Here is a 14086-nt window from a genome sequence, read left to right on the forward strand (position 1 = left end):
ATACCGTAGTTAAATAAAGTTAAAATGTTGGGAAATATACTGTGTGTTTGTGCGCATGTGACTGTGTGCTTAAGCATGGCTGTATATGTGTGTGTATGTACATGTGTGGTCATGTGTGCTAAACTAAGTCATTGATAAATCTGTCGCTCTGTGTGTTGGCCCAGTTGATCTCGGTTGCCGCAGTGATGGTAACCAGGTTGGTCCTGGTGACAGACTGTTAGAGTTGATCTAATAGTAATTTCAGCTGAGGCTCACCTCACATTATGATGCCTCTCTCTCCAAAACAGTAACTGCTATCACTCAAATAATGATATGGAAGAAACTATGAGTCTTGTGAGCACTTTGCAAAATCTTTGTGTATGTGTGGTCAAAAACGTGTCTTGTGGAGCAGTTCAGAGAAGTGGATGTGTTTGCCTGCCTCCAGATATTTTTCTTCTCAGTTTAATGGGACTTAATGCGACAGTTGGTCTGTCAGTTAAATGCGCAAAAGTTTTTTGTCTAATAGCCTCCAGAGATCCACTGTACCACCAGCTCGAGTGTACATATAAGCTAATGTTGCTTTTCTGCTGGAATGAAAATTGTGGAAGCGAGGTCGAGTTGACAACGAGGTTTTAAGAATTTTTTGAGCCCCTCCCCACTCTGTCAGTTGGCTCCTCCACTCTGGCTGTCAACACCCCATACACACCAAAGCAAACATGTCAAAGTGGCTGAAAAGTAATCAATGTTTGACCTGCAACTGTCCAGAAAGTATGCATGCTGTGACAAATTTGAATTCATGTGAGAAATTCTTAACCTCTGTGAACGTTTCACAGTTTGCATGGAGTTTCCATGAGCACGTATGGAGGAGGGAGAAGAGTTGGAAGATGAGTGGGTATGAAGTGATTTCTCATTGACTACCATTATAATTGTGATGCGACAAAGCTTCAAAGAATAAGTTAAATATTTTCTATAGTTTTAATGAGATTTGAATTATGAATTCAACCTTGAATGTAGACAAATTGTGGAATATTTAAGAGTTTGAATGGAGTTTCTATCTCAAAGCGGAAGTATTTTAAAATGTGATTGCATACACTGATATCTGTAAAACACTATTTGGTTTTCTTTAATGTGATTTACTTATTTATTTTTTTACATCTGCGGTTTTCAGAGGAAAGGCTTTTTAGATAATTGGCAAACACACTGGCGAAAAAGTGTTTTTGCCTTATGTGGGAAAATGCTTTATAGTATAAAACCAGGAGGTTTTGCCGCCGCAAACACAGAGCATGTGTCATAATTTGAGCTTGATTTGGAAAACAAAATATCTATTCAATTAATAGTTATCTAAAAAAATCCACTTGCAAGTGTGAATTCTTGTCTTAAAGGTCTAGTTTGCAGTATGTCATAAATTGGAGTTTTTTTGGGTGGATTTTCGGTCCGTAGTGTTTTTTTCTTTTGCCTGTGTGTTACAGAGGCGAGGCGGACACTGGGCGTGTCTTTCCTGGAGGACTGGAGTTTCTGTCTCACACACACCTGCAGCGAATATCATCAATTCCAGCTTAAATGCTCTGGGCTACTCTGCATTTGTTGCCAGGTTGTTTCGTCTATACTACATGGTAGATCAGACCTTATTCAGATCAGTGCTTATTGAGAATTTCTGTAGGCTTGTATTTTTGCCTTCCTGTGAGCCTAACCCTGTCTCTCCTTGTCTCTCCAGTGTGGACATCTTCCTTAAGCCACCTGCCACCAGCCTACACGCCTCTGCCACTCATCTCAGTCCCCCTCACTCTCTCTCTGAGCCTGCCACCCGAACTCCACTCTGTACCTCAGCGGAGAAGGCTACAGCTCAGCTCCTGCCAGCTATACACCTGCACTATTACCATCGTCAATATATCTCTTTAAACCTTCCCAGTCTGGTTGTCTGCTTTTGGGCCCTGCTAAACATTTACCAGCTGTCACAGATTTAGTGGCATCTGCTTAGAAAAAACCAAAAAAAAAAACCAAAAACGCAAACAAAACCAAAAAAAGTAACCTAAGGTAACAAATGCATAATCATTCTTAGTTTCAGGGGATTTTTATACCACTATATTCCATTTACTTCCAATACTTTCCCCCATGTCTGCAAACAATGGACCTTTAATTGGCTCTGTGGTACTGTATATGATCCTTATTACCTCGTTCATTTCCTGCCACAATGGAGTAGAAGATGGTTTGATTGACAGCAGCAGCGAGAATCGTCCCCACTGATGTACCAACTGGAGCCAGCTCACTAACTGGAGGAAACCTGGAAAAGAACCACAAATCATAACACAAAAGTTGTAAGGACCCAGTAAAGCTGACACAGAGACAACATTAAAAGGGTACAACAAAAGGTTCAGATGAAAACAGAAGCTGTCATAAAAGCTCCAGTTTATGAAAAAAACAAACAAAAAAAAACTGTGTTTGGGCTGAATTAAAAGTGATTGAGACAGCTGATTCTACTGACTGAATCCTCAGTCAATGCAAAAAGATTCAGCATAGGATCAGAGCAAAGAATAGGCATAAGTGACTCTGATTGTATAAATGTTTGTAAGTCAGTAAGTAATTTACAATATCTGGGAAAGAACTGCCAGTGGCATAACCTGTACGGTTGAGTGGTGGTTCAATATATATGCATTTGTTTATTCATTAGCCCCCCCCCATGATTTTCCCTCAGAAGAATTCACTGTTTGACTGAGAGTCTTGCTGTCAAGCATTATTATCAGAATTTCACTGTTAAACTGTGAAACAACAGCCACCTATTGCTCCAATTATTTTGTTCTGCCTTGATTTCCTTTGTCATTTTCTCTGGTAGTTTTACTGTTCAGTCTGACTTCTCTCCAGTCTCCAGATGCAATACATGAAAAAGATTTAGTACAGAAATACAGCAGAGTATGTTTTCCTCCCTGGTAAATGAACAAGTAAATGATTTCCCTCTAAGGGAGCACAATTTAGTTTCGGGAAAAAACAAAACAAAAAAAACATGACTCACAAACAAATACTCCACAACTGCCTGGACCAAAGTCAAATCTTCCCACATATCCAACAATAACTTAGTAGAGAGGATGGGGACACTCAAAAGACTGAGTAGGGGGTTAGGTGCATCTGCAGCAGCAATGGTGGCTTTGTATCAGAGCAAAGGAGAGAGCTCAGCTATGAAGCAAAGCTCTCATCTCTCTACCCAGCCTTTGCTCTGACTCTCAACTATGGTCATTCAACAAGAATGAGAAGATTCAAGCAGCTGAGATGAGGTTTCTCTGCAGGGCGGCTGCTCTCTCTATACTGGGTCAAGCGTGGAGCTCAATGACTCAAGAATAACCCTGTATCAAACTGCTGCTCCTTTATATTGAGGGTAACCAGTTGAGTTTATTTGGAGTCTAAGGGAGCAGGACTCCTGACCGCTCCCCTCCTTCTCAGGGGGGTGTTCGGAAACAAATGATTGACAGGAGACAGCAGGGCAGACCCTGCATATTATGGATGGATGAGATCTTTGAGCATGCTGGAGGAAACTGCTGCAGTAGTACATGTTTGGGCTGCTGAGCTGGTACTGCATAAATGCATTTCACCTATAGCAATAAGGAAATAGTTTGATTAAATGTCAGATACTTTCATGTGTATGCATCAAACTCAAACCAACTTGAAAGAACATAACAAACTGCGCATGATATGAGTTACATACAAAGAGCCAATCAACAGGTGTGTAGCTCAAGTGATGACAACAAAAGAGCAATGCGAAGGAAAATGAGTCCGTTGTGTCATTTGGCTTTTTTTTTTTTTCTTTAATAAGACAAATAGCAGGACAGTGTTGTGTGTAAAGGCGAAGACACTTCCACCCATTGTGTGAGTAGACAACATGTCGGTAATCATGACCATTCACATCTGCTCCATCGCAAGAAAACATCCAAATGGTGCAAGGACATAACCCACGCAGTATACTGCGCTTCAACCTTTGCTTTGTCTGGTCTTTAAGGATGATAGAAATAGGCTAGGTTATTAAAGCAGCATTCCGCATAATTTGGCATTTTGTGCAATTTTTGTGCAACATCACTGTCACAAATGCAAATCCTAGGTCTGTAGGTGCTAACAGTGTTAGGTGTTGAAAACTTGTACCTTGACGTAAACATGCATGTAAAGCTGTGATCACTGAAGTTACATAGTGCAGAAACCAGTGATGGGGGGCAGAGTGACTGTGACAGACACCATTCACCCTGTTACAAGACACTGTACTATAGAAATGACGATGAAGCAATTATTTTAAGATTTAATGCCGAGAGAATAAATCCACAACCCAGTTTTACTTGCTCAGTTTTTTATTAATTCATTAAATTCTAGCAACATTAAATCCTTTATGGAAGTTTCAACAAAAGACCCTGTCATCCAAAATCTAACTGCTAGAAAAAGAGTTTTATTTCAGACAAAAATAAAAATATGAATAATATCCAAACAAAATACTGAAAAGCGAACGCAGCAAGAATTGTCTCTGTGAACAGATCTGAGTGTTTCTCGCCTGATATGTGAGACTTTGTAACAGCTAATGACTATGCTTGACTATCAGGCACACAAGTGGGTAATCATATCCAGCAGATATGATTGTCACCGCTCTCCACAGAAATTACAGCTGCCATAAATAGCAGGGATCCCTGCATTGGTGGTGTGTCGGTGAGGGCTGATTTAAGCTGATAATGTCATCTCACTGTGACACTCTTTTATGATACTGCGACTACTTTCTCACTTATTCTCTCGCCTCTGCATATGAGGTGTGTGTATGAGTGTATATGTGTTCAGGCATTCGTGGTGGTTTTGCCTTCTTTAAACAGTTTTCTTTCAACATTATTCACAGCTGAGGAAAGAAATCTGTGACAACGTCGTGGGCCATAATCAGTCAGATTCTATTATACAGTCAATGTCAGTGTTAAAGGGTATTCTGGGAGCAGACAATATCTTGACAGTCAGAGTTACAAAAAACATGGACCAGAGGCGATTAGACGCCTCCAGTCCAAGCGCGTAACATATTTTTCATTGCTTTTTAATCTCGAGTCCTTGCTGACCCTTCAGCACCAACACATTTTACAACATGAATAATAAAATGCACCAGAGATTTTCTTTCTGAGTTAATTTATAGAGCAACTCTCCCCTATACTGCTGTGAGAGCTTCCACAAAGAAGATCTGCCAAATAGCCAGTTAGCTAAGGTGAAGATGAAGAGTGCAGAGAACTTATATCATACAGAAACAGAAGCGTCTTTGCTGAGAGGATTCACAGGTGTCGGGACAATAAAACACCATGTCTTCTTTGCTCACTAGGGTAAAACAACACACTCAGTAACTTTCGAGGCAGCTGGCAGGTATAACAGTCACTGCAGAATACATGTTCACCTCTCTCGAAAGCTTCAGAGGCAAAGAAAGGTTCAAACCATATGTTCTTCGATGACATTCAGTTAAAAAAAAAAAAAAAAAAAAAGATCTGCTTATCAATCCTGAGGACAGTTACTATCTCTGGAGACAAACAATCCCCAAGGCCACCCCAGGTTGGGAATAATTCTGCAAAATAGGAGCCATTCTCCTGGGCAGAGGATGATATAGCACGCCATCCTGTGAGATAGTATTTGTGAGTGTGTGCTGTGATGAAATGACAGAGCTACATGTGCTCGTAACGCCTTTTCATGACAAAAACAGCCATGTTATTGATTATACTAAATGACGTCTGTACAATTTCCATCTCGATGCACTGTTGGGATGTCACTGAATAATTGCCGTCTCTGTGGCATCCAGAAGTAAGAAGCCCACACCATGCTCCGATGGGAACCAATTCATTAATGTGGCCCTCACATAAGTAGATTACCTGTTTGGCTCAGGAACAGGCTGATGGAAACACAGAGGCGAGCCAGTGAATGATGTGAGCACAGCGAAGGTGCAGCCTAGCCCAGCATGTGATTCTGTATCAGTCATGTAAATGAGCAATTCATTGGAACCTTGGGCGACACAATGGTTGTCACTGAAATGTATGTGCCTTCACTTTTAGGCAATCTAATGTCTGTTCTGGAGATTAACAGCCCAGGAGTGTCATTGGCTATACTGGACTTGTGTCATATGCTGACAACTATCTTGTGGCTGAGTCTTATACATGTTTCATACAACAGTTCTCTTTATGGTATGTGCAATGAGCTCAGGTTCAAAAGATCTGTACATACTGTCACTGCAGGAGAAAGGGCTGAGATTTTAAAAAAAAAAAACATTTGACATTAAAAATCTTTGACATTATAGTCAGAGACTTAAAATGTGCTAGTCTACATCTGTGCCGCCACCTATCCTACTCCCTCTACTCGAAAAAGAAAACTGTAGCTGTTGTTCACATTTGGTCTTTTTCTTCTGATGGCTTCTGAAGTTCTGATGGCTTTATTGTGTCGAGCTGAGATGATGGATTTAATAATATCAACTGAGGTGGGTGGGGGAAGCAGTTTGTCATGGTGTAATACATTGCATTATGTTGTGAGCAAGCGCCTGTGAGCGCCTGAGGTTGGGGTGCAGTGCATCATGCTTAAAAAATATAGAACAGCCCGAAGTTATCAATGAAAGTGAACTTGAAATTTCTACATGCGGTTTCCTTCAGAGATGACTTCCTTCAGAGATTCTGGGCATGTTCACATTAATCTGAAAACAATACATTTTCCTGGAGCCTTCAGCTTTAGTGGTCGCAGCTTCAGTAAAAACTCTGGTTCCGGAGTAGGCCTGGAAACATGTGCTCAACCATTTTTAGGTTTTCCTCGTGTATGCCCATGATTGTGAGCTGGGTATGAAAGTATATGTGGAGCTAGCACATGGTGTGATTGTGTGCTGCATGGTGTGACTGCCAGGAAGAGGCAGAGCTGACATGTTATCACTTCCCTACTAAGTGGCTCTGCCTGGGGGTTGTAAGCTGCTGAGAAAGGCCAAGGGGGGTGTGAAGGTGTATGAAGTGTGCAGATTAGTGTACAGGTGCATCGGCATGTAGACAGAACGGCTGACAGAAAGGTTAGATACAGCAGATGCTGACAGGTACGTAGAAGGGTAGACAGACATAATTTCATAATTAAATGGTGATCTAAGTGGGGGTAGCAGATATAATGTGACCCGAGGATACCGGATAAGGTAAATAATTTGTGTATTCAACCGTCAAGTAGTATGCAGATTCAAAGAGTCAATTAGACATAATAACGGCATAACGGCGTGTACTACTGAGCAGGGCCAAAGCCACTTTTCTTTCCTTTCCTATTAAGATGAGAAAAAAAAAAATCCCATCCAGAGAGAGAGATAAAGAGGAGGGGAAGATGCTGACATGTCTACAGGCAGCGGCAGAGAGTCCTGATGTCAACATGAAAGAGGGTGAATGGAATGCCACTGAGAGGCGTGGGCGGCACACAGGTGTCAGCGAGCACTCTGCCCCAGGGCCAATGGCGGAGTGATGCTTACGAGACAAGGCAGAGGCGTATACACCTCGCCGTGCGCCACAGGGGCCACTGTTACCGTGCCTTCTCTCGCTCTCCCTCTCTACCCAGGCATTGCATCACCGAGTGATCAAGCGGTGAAGGACACGCTGGGAGATACAAGGAGTAACCTCGCTGGGTGCAAGACTGTGTTCTTCTGGCGGATGTGTTGATGCGGTGGTGCATAAAGGTCTTGAAAAAGAAAAACAAAAGCAGACATGAGTCTTCCAACTGTAATTCACTCGTAAACAGTGCACAAAGGCCTACAAATATGCATTTGCAAATGTGTCGCAACACACATCCACTTTCCGCTGGTATTACGCTGCACATTTTGCTCAGCAATTATGAATCAGCCTAATTTGATGACTGTTGAGGTAGATATATGCTTGAGTTTGTTAGTTAGCATTTGTGTCACCCTGGTGTTAAAGTGTTTGCTCCTGCCTGAAAGTAGATTCAGAGAGCGACAAACAAAGACTCCTCTGACTTAATTACACATAAGGAATGCATCTCAGCTCCTTGTTGAACAAACGCAGACAGAAAAAGAAGAACACTGCTGTGAATCCAAAGCTGGTGCTCTCTATTAGAACCACGACCCTAAGTGATTTTGACAGCCAGGGTAAAGTCAGCTCAGTCACACCGCAGGATTTACACAGGAAATAGCCTTTTAACCTGAATCTTATGACTTTCACATGCTATTAGCATATTCAAAATAAATACAAAAATGACGATCGGGCCACAGTTTCAGATGTTTTGTATGGTAATGATCTAAACCACCTGTAAATATAGCACAGTGTTTACACAAGACTGAAAAATGAAAATCTTCAATATCATAAAACTGTGAAGACTGCCATTATCATCATGACTTTCAGTGCTTAGTCCTTACATATTTATATTTTCCTTTATGAAAGCATTGCAGTTCGTTGAAAGCAAACTTTACGCTGGGATAGAGAGTGCAGCATCCCTCATTACATATACCACTATTTCAGCTGTATTGTGTGAGGGACAAACTTTAAAGATTTTAGCTTATGTTTGGCGAAACCACGGACGGAGGATGACAAGGTGAAGCAGAGAAGGGCAAACAGGAAACAGAGATAAAAACTGCTATTATAAGACCCTACAATCATTCAAGATATTTCAAAGGTTTTGAAAAGCAGTGCAGGGTTTTACAAAGCTAATTCTTTTGGCAAGAGCCATTTCACTACCTAAAATATAGAATAAAGTTCTGACACTGTGGAAAAAAAACTAAACAATTGTGGATGTGACATCTAACTAGGCCGCACAAAGGTTAGACCATTAATGTTGCCTGTCAGAGAGAAAACTAAATTGGATTAACACATCAAGAAGGATGCAGGAGCACAGATTCCTCAGAAGAGCCACATGAAGCTCCCAATACTGAAAGGAGGCAAAAAGCAGGGCCGGATTAAATGGAAAGATTCCACAGGGCTGAGGATATTTTTAGGGGGGCCCCATAAATGCACATTTTGATATTTGGTGAACAAACAAAATTACTGCAACATGATTATTATGCTCAAAAGTGTAGTTGGGCATATATTTTATCTTCTCTGATTATATTTTTCAGTATTCAAACCCAGCTGTTTACTCCTGTATCTATAGGGAAAATAAGGCTAATGTTGTGCATGATTGGAAAAGGAATAAATGAAAATATGAACATTTGAGTATAAAGACCAAATGCCCGTGTTCAGAGACTGCCCAGTCTTAACATGATGCCCACCTCAGCCACAGCCTTATCACCCATCTGCCGTCTGTCAAAAGATACAGAAGTATCTGCTGCCATACCACTCGACTACAAAGCAGCTTATTTTCAGACTCCTGAACGCACCCTCAACACTTCACCATTAAAACTTGTGTTGTAAATAACTCTTAAATTAACCTCTGAGCATTGCACAGTTTATGCTAAATATGAGAGCCCCGCAACTTCTAAACACAGTGTAATCCCAAGCTACTTAATTTTAAAGCTATTATTATACAGTTTGTCTGTATCAATAGAGACTCACTCAAATTTGAACAATTCATCATCTCCTCCAGCAAATGCTCTCTAAACCTAGTTTAACACTAGCGGATATTAGCCCGGACTGTTTATGAGCTGCTGACGCACACTTGCTAAGAGGATTTAGCAAAAAAAAAATATCTGCATTTTATACATTTGCAAACATTTCATAGAACCAACACCTCTGACACAAAGTAAAGCTTAAAAAGGGATTCGCATTAAACTATCATGTTCTATAAGACAAGAAAAAAATGTTTACAACCCCTCGTCTGATCATTTTCCTCCCTGAGCTATTCCTCTGATCACTTATCTCTCCACAGCAGACCCAGAATTTCTTTTGTATTCACAGTGAGCTACTTTTCTGGGTTCCACAAGAAAAAGAAAGAAGCTTCAATCAAAAATCTTCTGGAGGGCAAGATGGAAAACATTAGCAAAACTAGAGAAACAGCATTTACTCTGCTGCCAGACAGTGGTAGCCCTCTGTGCCAGCTTAGCCATGTCGGCCCACAGGACATCACTTCACACATCATCCACTGGGTCATTTAGTACACAAGAGCGTCCCCTCTTGTGGCCAGCATATATCTGGACCCCTTTAGACGAGTGTGTTGTCCAAACTGGGCCAGCCATTGAGGCTTGCAATGTGATATCACACAGTGCCATGGCGGTACTGATGCCATCCAGCATGTTTTACTGTCAAATTACTCCTCCTGTCCGAATGATCTGTTCTAGCACAGCAACACCTGGAGGCCTCACTCACCTTTCTAACTCACAGATTGCTGCAGGGAATTTCAGAAACAGAAATTGTGTGTTGGACAAGTTGCATGGTACACCTTTAATGTAAGTTTGGCTTGTTCCCTTGTCTCCCCTTTTATTTTATTGTCTTGCCAGACAGAGTTATTCCCCTCTAGTCTCTCTGCCACATATCTGATGTATGAGGACATGTAAGAGGAGCCCTATCATTTGTCCCTAAACTTCCATACCCTATGCAATAATATATTGCTTCACCATTACTGTCAGTATTAAGGTGATGGCGCTACCTGCAAGTTGTTGAACAAACACCTCAGGAATCCAAATACAAACATAATTACTCAGTGGTTCAATGGTGTTAGGTACCATGCTTTGGTATGGTCACTGATAATTATCTGGAAAGTTAGTTTAATGATAGGTCACACTGCTTTTCCTCCCTGGCTTTCAGCATCGACCTTTAGCTGATATTTGGGATGTGTGCAGTGAGTGTGACATGGGCATCTGTTAGACAGCCAAGTGATGCCTGCCTACTTAGCAGAGACAAGTGAAAGGTCAGTGCGCTCCCGGTGCTTAGCAGTTCAAGGCTGAGGGCAGCCGATTCAAACCTGCGGCTGAAAAATCAATCATGCCCTTCAGAAGTATGAAAAGCGCTCGGCACCTCCAAGCTGTGATTCAGAGAAGGAAGGATAACGGAATAGAGTGATAAATAGATGGACGGAAATAGAGAGGGCTGAAGTTGATTTTTTGAAGGTGTAATGTAGGTTTGCACTGAGGCATGATGATGGTATGTGGGAGAGCATGCTGTGGTCAACAGCTAACACTTTTACTGCCTGGCAATGATGAGTCCACTTAGAGCACCTAAATCACTTGTATACACGTCTGGTAGGACAACAGTCGCTAGAAGGCTGCCAATAAAAGAGCTGCATGCTCTGAAAGCATGACATCTGTCTACTTATGAATCATAGGCTTGTCTCAGTTGGAAATGTGACATGGTCATGACACATTTGTTTTCTCTAAAAATGATGAATGCCCTTTTCTTCCAGATGGCAGGAACATTCAATGGAGGGCAAAGGTTTGAGTTCTTGTCTTCCTTTTATTTTTTTTCTAAAATGAGAAGTAATGTGTCCATGGACTAAATTCTTTCTTTACTTTAGTCATTTATCACTTTTTGATTAGTGGCTAATGGTTGTGGAAGTCTATATATCTATCTACTTCCGGTTGTGTAGCCATTAGTGAGTCAGACTCCTAAGAACATTAAATCAATGGCAACTCTGTGATCCACTAAAAAATGTAGACTCTATGATCTGTAAACATCAAGAAACTGCAGAAAAGAGACATGCTGCTCATATAAATGGCCCAAGTGACAATGTCTAATGGAGAATCAGGAAAAAAAGACATGTTTCTAAAGGCTGAGAAAAGCTGTATCTACACAAAAGGCACCTTGAGGAGCAAAACCAAGTGTGCATGTATCAGGGAGCAGCAAACAAAACATCAACACAATCATTTTAGCACACTGTCACTAATTGTATTATTGGTGGCATAAGTAGTGACAGCATGTTGTTGATTGTAGTAATACTCAATGTTGACACTGTTAACTTTGCTAAGAGTATAACTAAGAGCATCGCTCAATAATGGGCTGCAGTGCTCTTGTAAGGAACCCTGACTGCATATTAATGCGACAGGTACGACACAACATCTGCTGTCTGCGACTTCAGTGTGACCGTGAGCTGCTCCACAGAGAGCTCCTAAATGATTTTCTCTCTAATCAATGAAAAGGTCAACTTACGGATGATAAAATGTATTATAGAAGTCAGTCAAGTTTTGTTTGATATACAAACACATGAATAACTATGTCTTATTATACAGTATATCAGGCCTTTAAAACTACTTTTTTAAGGTTCATATTTGAAAAAAGTGAATTGCCAAGAGGGCCAGACTGGCTGTGACAACATTCACCCTTTTATAAGACAATGTTCCATTAAAATGATTTTGAAGTGGTTATTTTAAGAGTGAAAAAAGTGACATGATGTTGCTTTAAATATATCACAAAGCATTTTCAAAGCAAATTTAAAAAAAAAAAACTATATATGCAGCAATTACAGTTAGTAAATTAAAATTATACTTAAAAAAAAGGCAGTTCTGCGTGCCACGTGTAGGGGGGCTCAGTCTTCAGCCAGGTCCAGGTCAAGTTCCTGCCTTAGGCCCTTCCCTGCATGTCTTCCCCTGTTTCCCCCCTTTCCTGTCTGACTTTCCCAGCTGTCCTATCAGAAAAAAGGCTAAAGCCATTTTTGTCTCTTTGGTGTTTCTTCAGATTGGAGGTTGACATTTTTGCAGCCGACTATTTTGGGGCTTTAACAAATTGCAGTGGATGAGGTTCTGGTGTTGCACATATTAGAAGTTGGAGCAATGCCGATTTTGCTTGAAATGGAAGGTTATTTAGAGGGACTTTTAATGTCGAAACGTTTCATTTTGATGCAACACAATGTTCTTTGTTTTATTGCCAGGATTGCCACAAAGCGGAGCACCTGTCTACAAAATGGTAAATGTCAGGTTCACTTTTCATAAGTTGGAAGAGGTTTTCAATGTAATCTGGGCTGATGTAAATACTTACTATGACAAATCACTATTACATAAAATGTACTTACTTGCTACCTAATCCTGATAATGTATTTACTATAGAAAACTGTAGATTACAAAAAGATAGATGCAAATATGTTAAAATGGGCCATACCTGACAGAAAAATAAAACAAATAACTATTTTGGCCATGCACTCATATACAGTGTGCAGCTAATATCCATTTAATCACAATGAGCACAAAACTTAAAAAAAAAAAAGGAAATGAACCACCTTGCTGAGGAGAAAATGAATGGCTACTGATTGTACAGTGAGGACAGAAGTCAAGGAAAGACACAGTCAGAAAGAAACTGAAAGAGACACACGAGCTGAGAGGAAAAACTCAGGGGATGTGGGGGGGGGGGGGGGCTTGGGGGGGGGGTGAAAGGAGGAAAAGAGCAAAATGACATACTCAGAGGCGGTGAGGCAAAAGTCTCATGTGATTTAGAGTAGATTTAGAAGGGGAAGAGCTGTGGGGGAGATAAGCAGGATAGAAAACTGCTCCGGCCGCAGGTTTGCAACACAGGGCTGGAGAAGTAGCCGCAGCACAAGAGGGGGATTCACAGAGTGGGACCATGTTAGATAGCAGCTTACCCCTCCTCATCTTCACACACACACACACACACACACACACACACACACACACACTGGGGAAAACTAAATATTCATTACCTTCCCATGTGCTCAGTGCTAAAGACTTCCCCAAAGGCTTGTGCCTGTGAGTTCCATATAAAATAGCCTTTCATACTGATTAAGTGATAGAGCTCCAAGAGATGTTTTCTCTTCCCCTCGCAAAATCAGTCCAAAATGTGATATCTCTGTTCATGCACATTAGCAATAATATATTCACATATTTAATATGAAATAAAAAGTCCATTATGAAAGACATTAAATAATTATAGTTAGTTAAAACTCCATTAGTTTTTTTTGGTAGGGCTGCATGATTCATCATATTTAAATCACTATTGCGATTCATACATCAATGCGACTTCAATCATACGTGACCACGTGAATTTTGCGTTATCTCAAACGCTCCTACTTTCTCCAAAAGCTGCCTGTAAATCACATCACATTCCACAAATTCCGCAGGTTAAGTGTTGGATGTCAGCAATTAAATCTGAGTCCATGACCACACCAAGATTTGGTTGTAAGTGATCCGAGGGGAGCACTGATTTTTAATAATTCCTCTTTGGGTCCAATCGAGTCACACGAAATCCTTCGTGGAAATCATTGCAACATTTGTTTGAGGCCAAGAGGGAAC

At 40.9% G+C, this 14086-nt stretch overlaps 1 protein-coding gene across 5 annotated transcripts in view; it reads right to left on the reverse strand.

Moving 5' to 3' along the window:
- The window catches only part of pcdh15a (protocadherin-related 15a), a 245217-nt gene that overhangs the window by 47677 nt on the left and 183454 nt on the right, over positions 1-14086 (reverse strand). For all 5 annotated transcript variants that reach the window (XM_037124785.1, XM_037124786.1, XM_037124787.1 and 2 more), the window contains one exon: positions 2151-2260. In XM_037124785.1, coding sequence (XP_036980680.1) covers positions 2151-2260 — 110 coding nt within the window. The remainder of the gene's footprint in view (positions 1-2150; positions 2261-14086) is intronic.

This window comes from Acanthopagrus latus, chromosome 15 (assembly GCF_904848185.1).
Source record: "Acanthopagrus latus isolate v.2019 chromosome 15, fAcaLat1.1, whole genome shotgun sequence".
Taxonomy (NCBI): Eukaryota; Metazoa; Chordata; class Actinopteri; order Spariformes; family Sparidae; genus Acanthopagrus; species Acanthopagrus latus.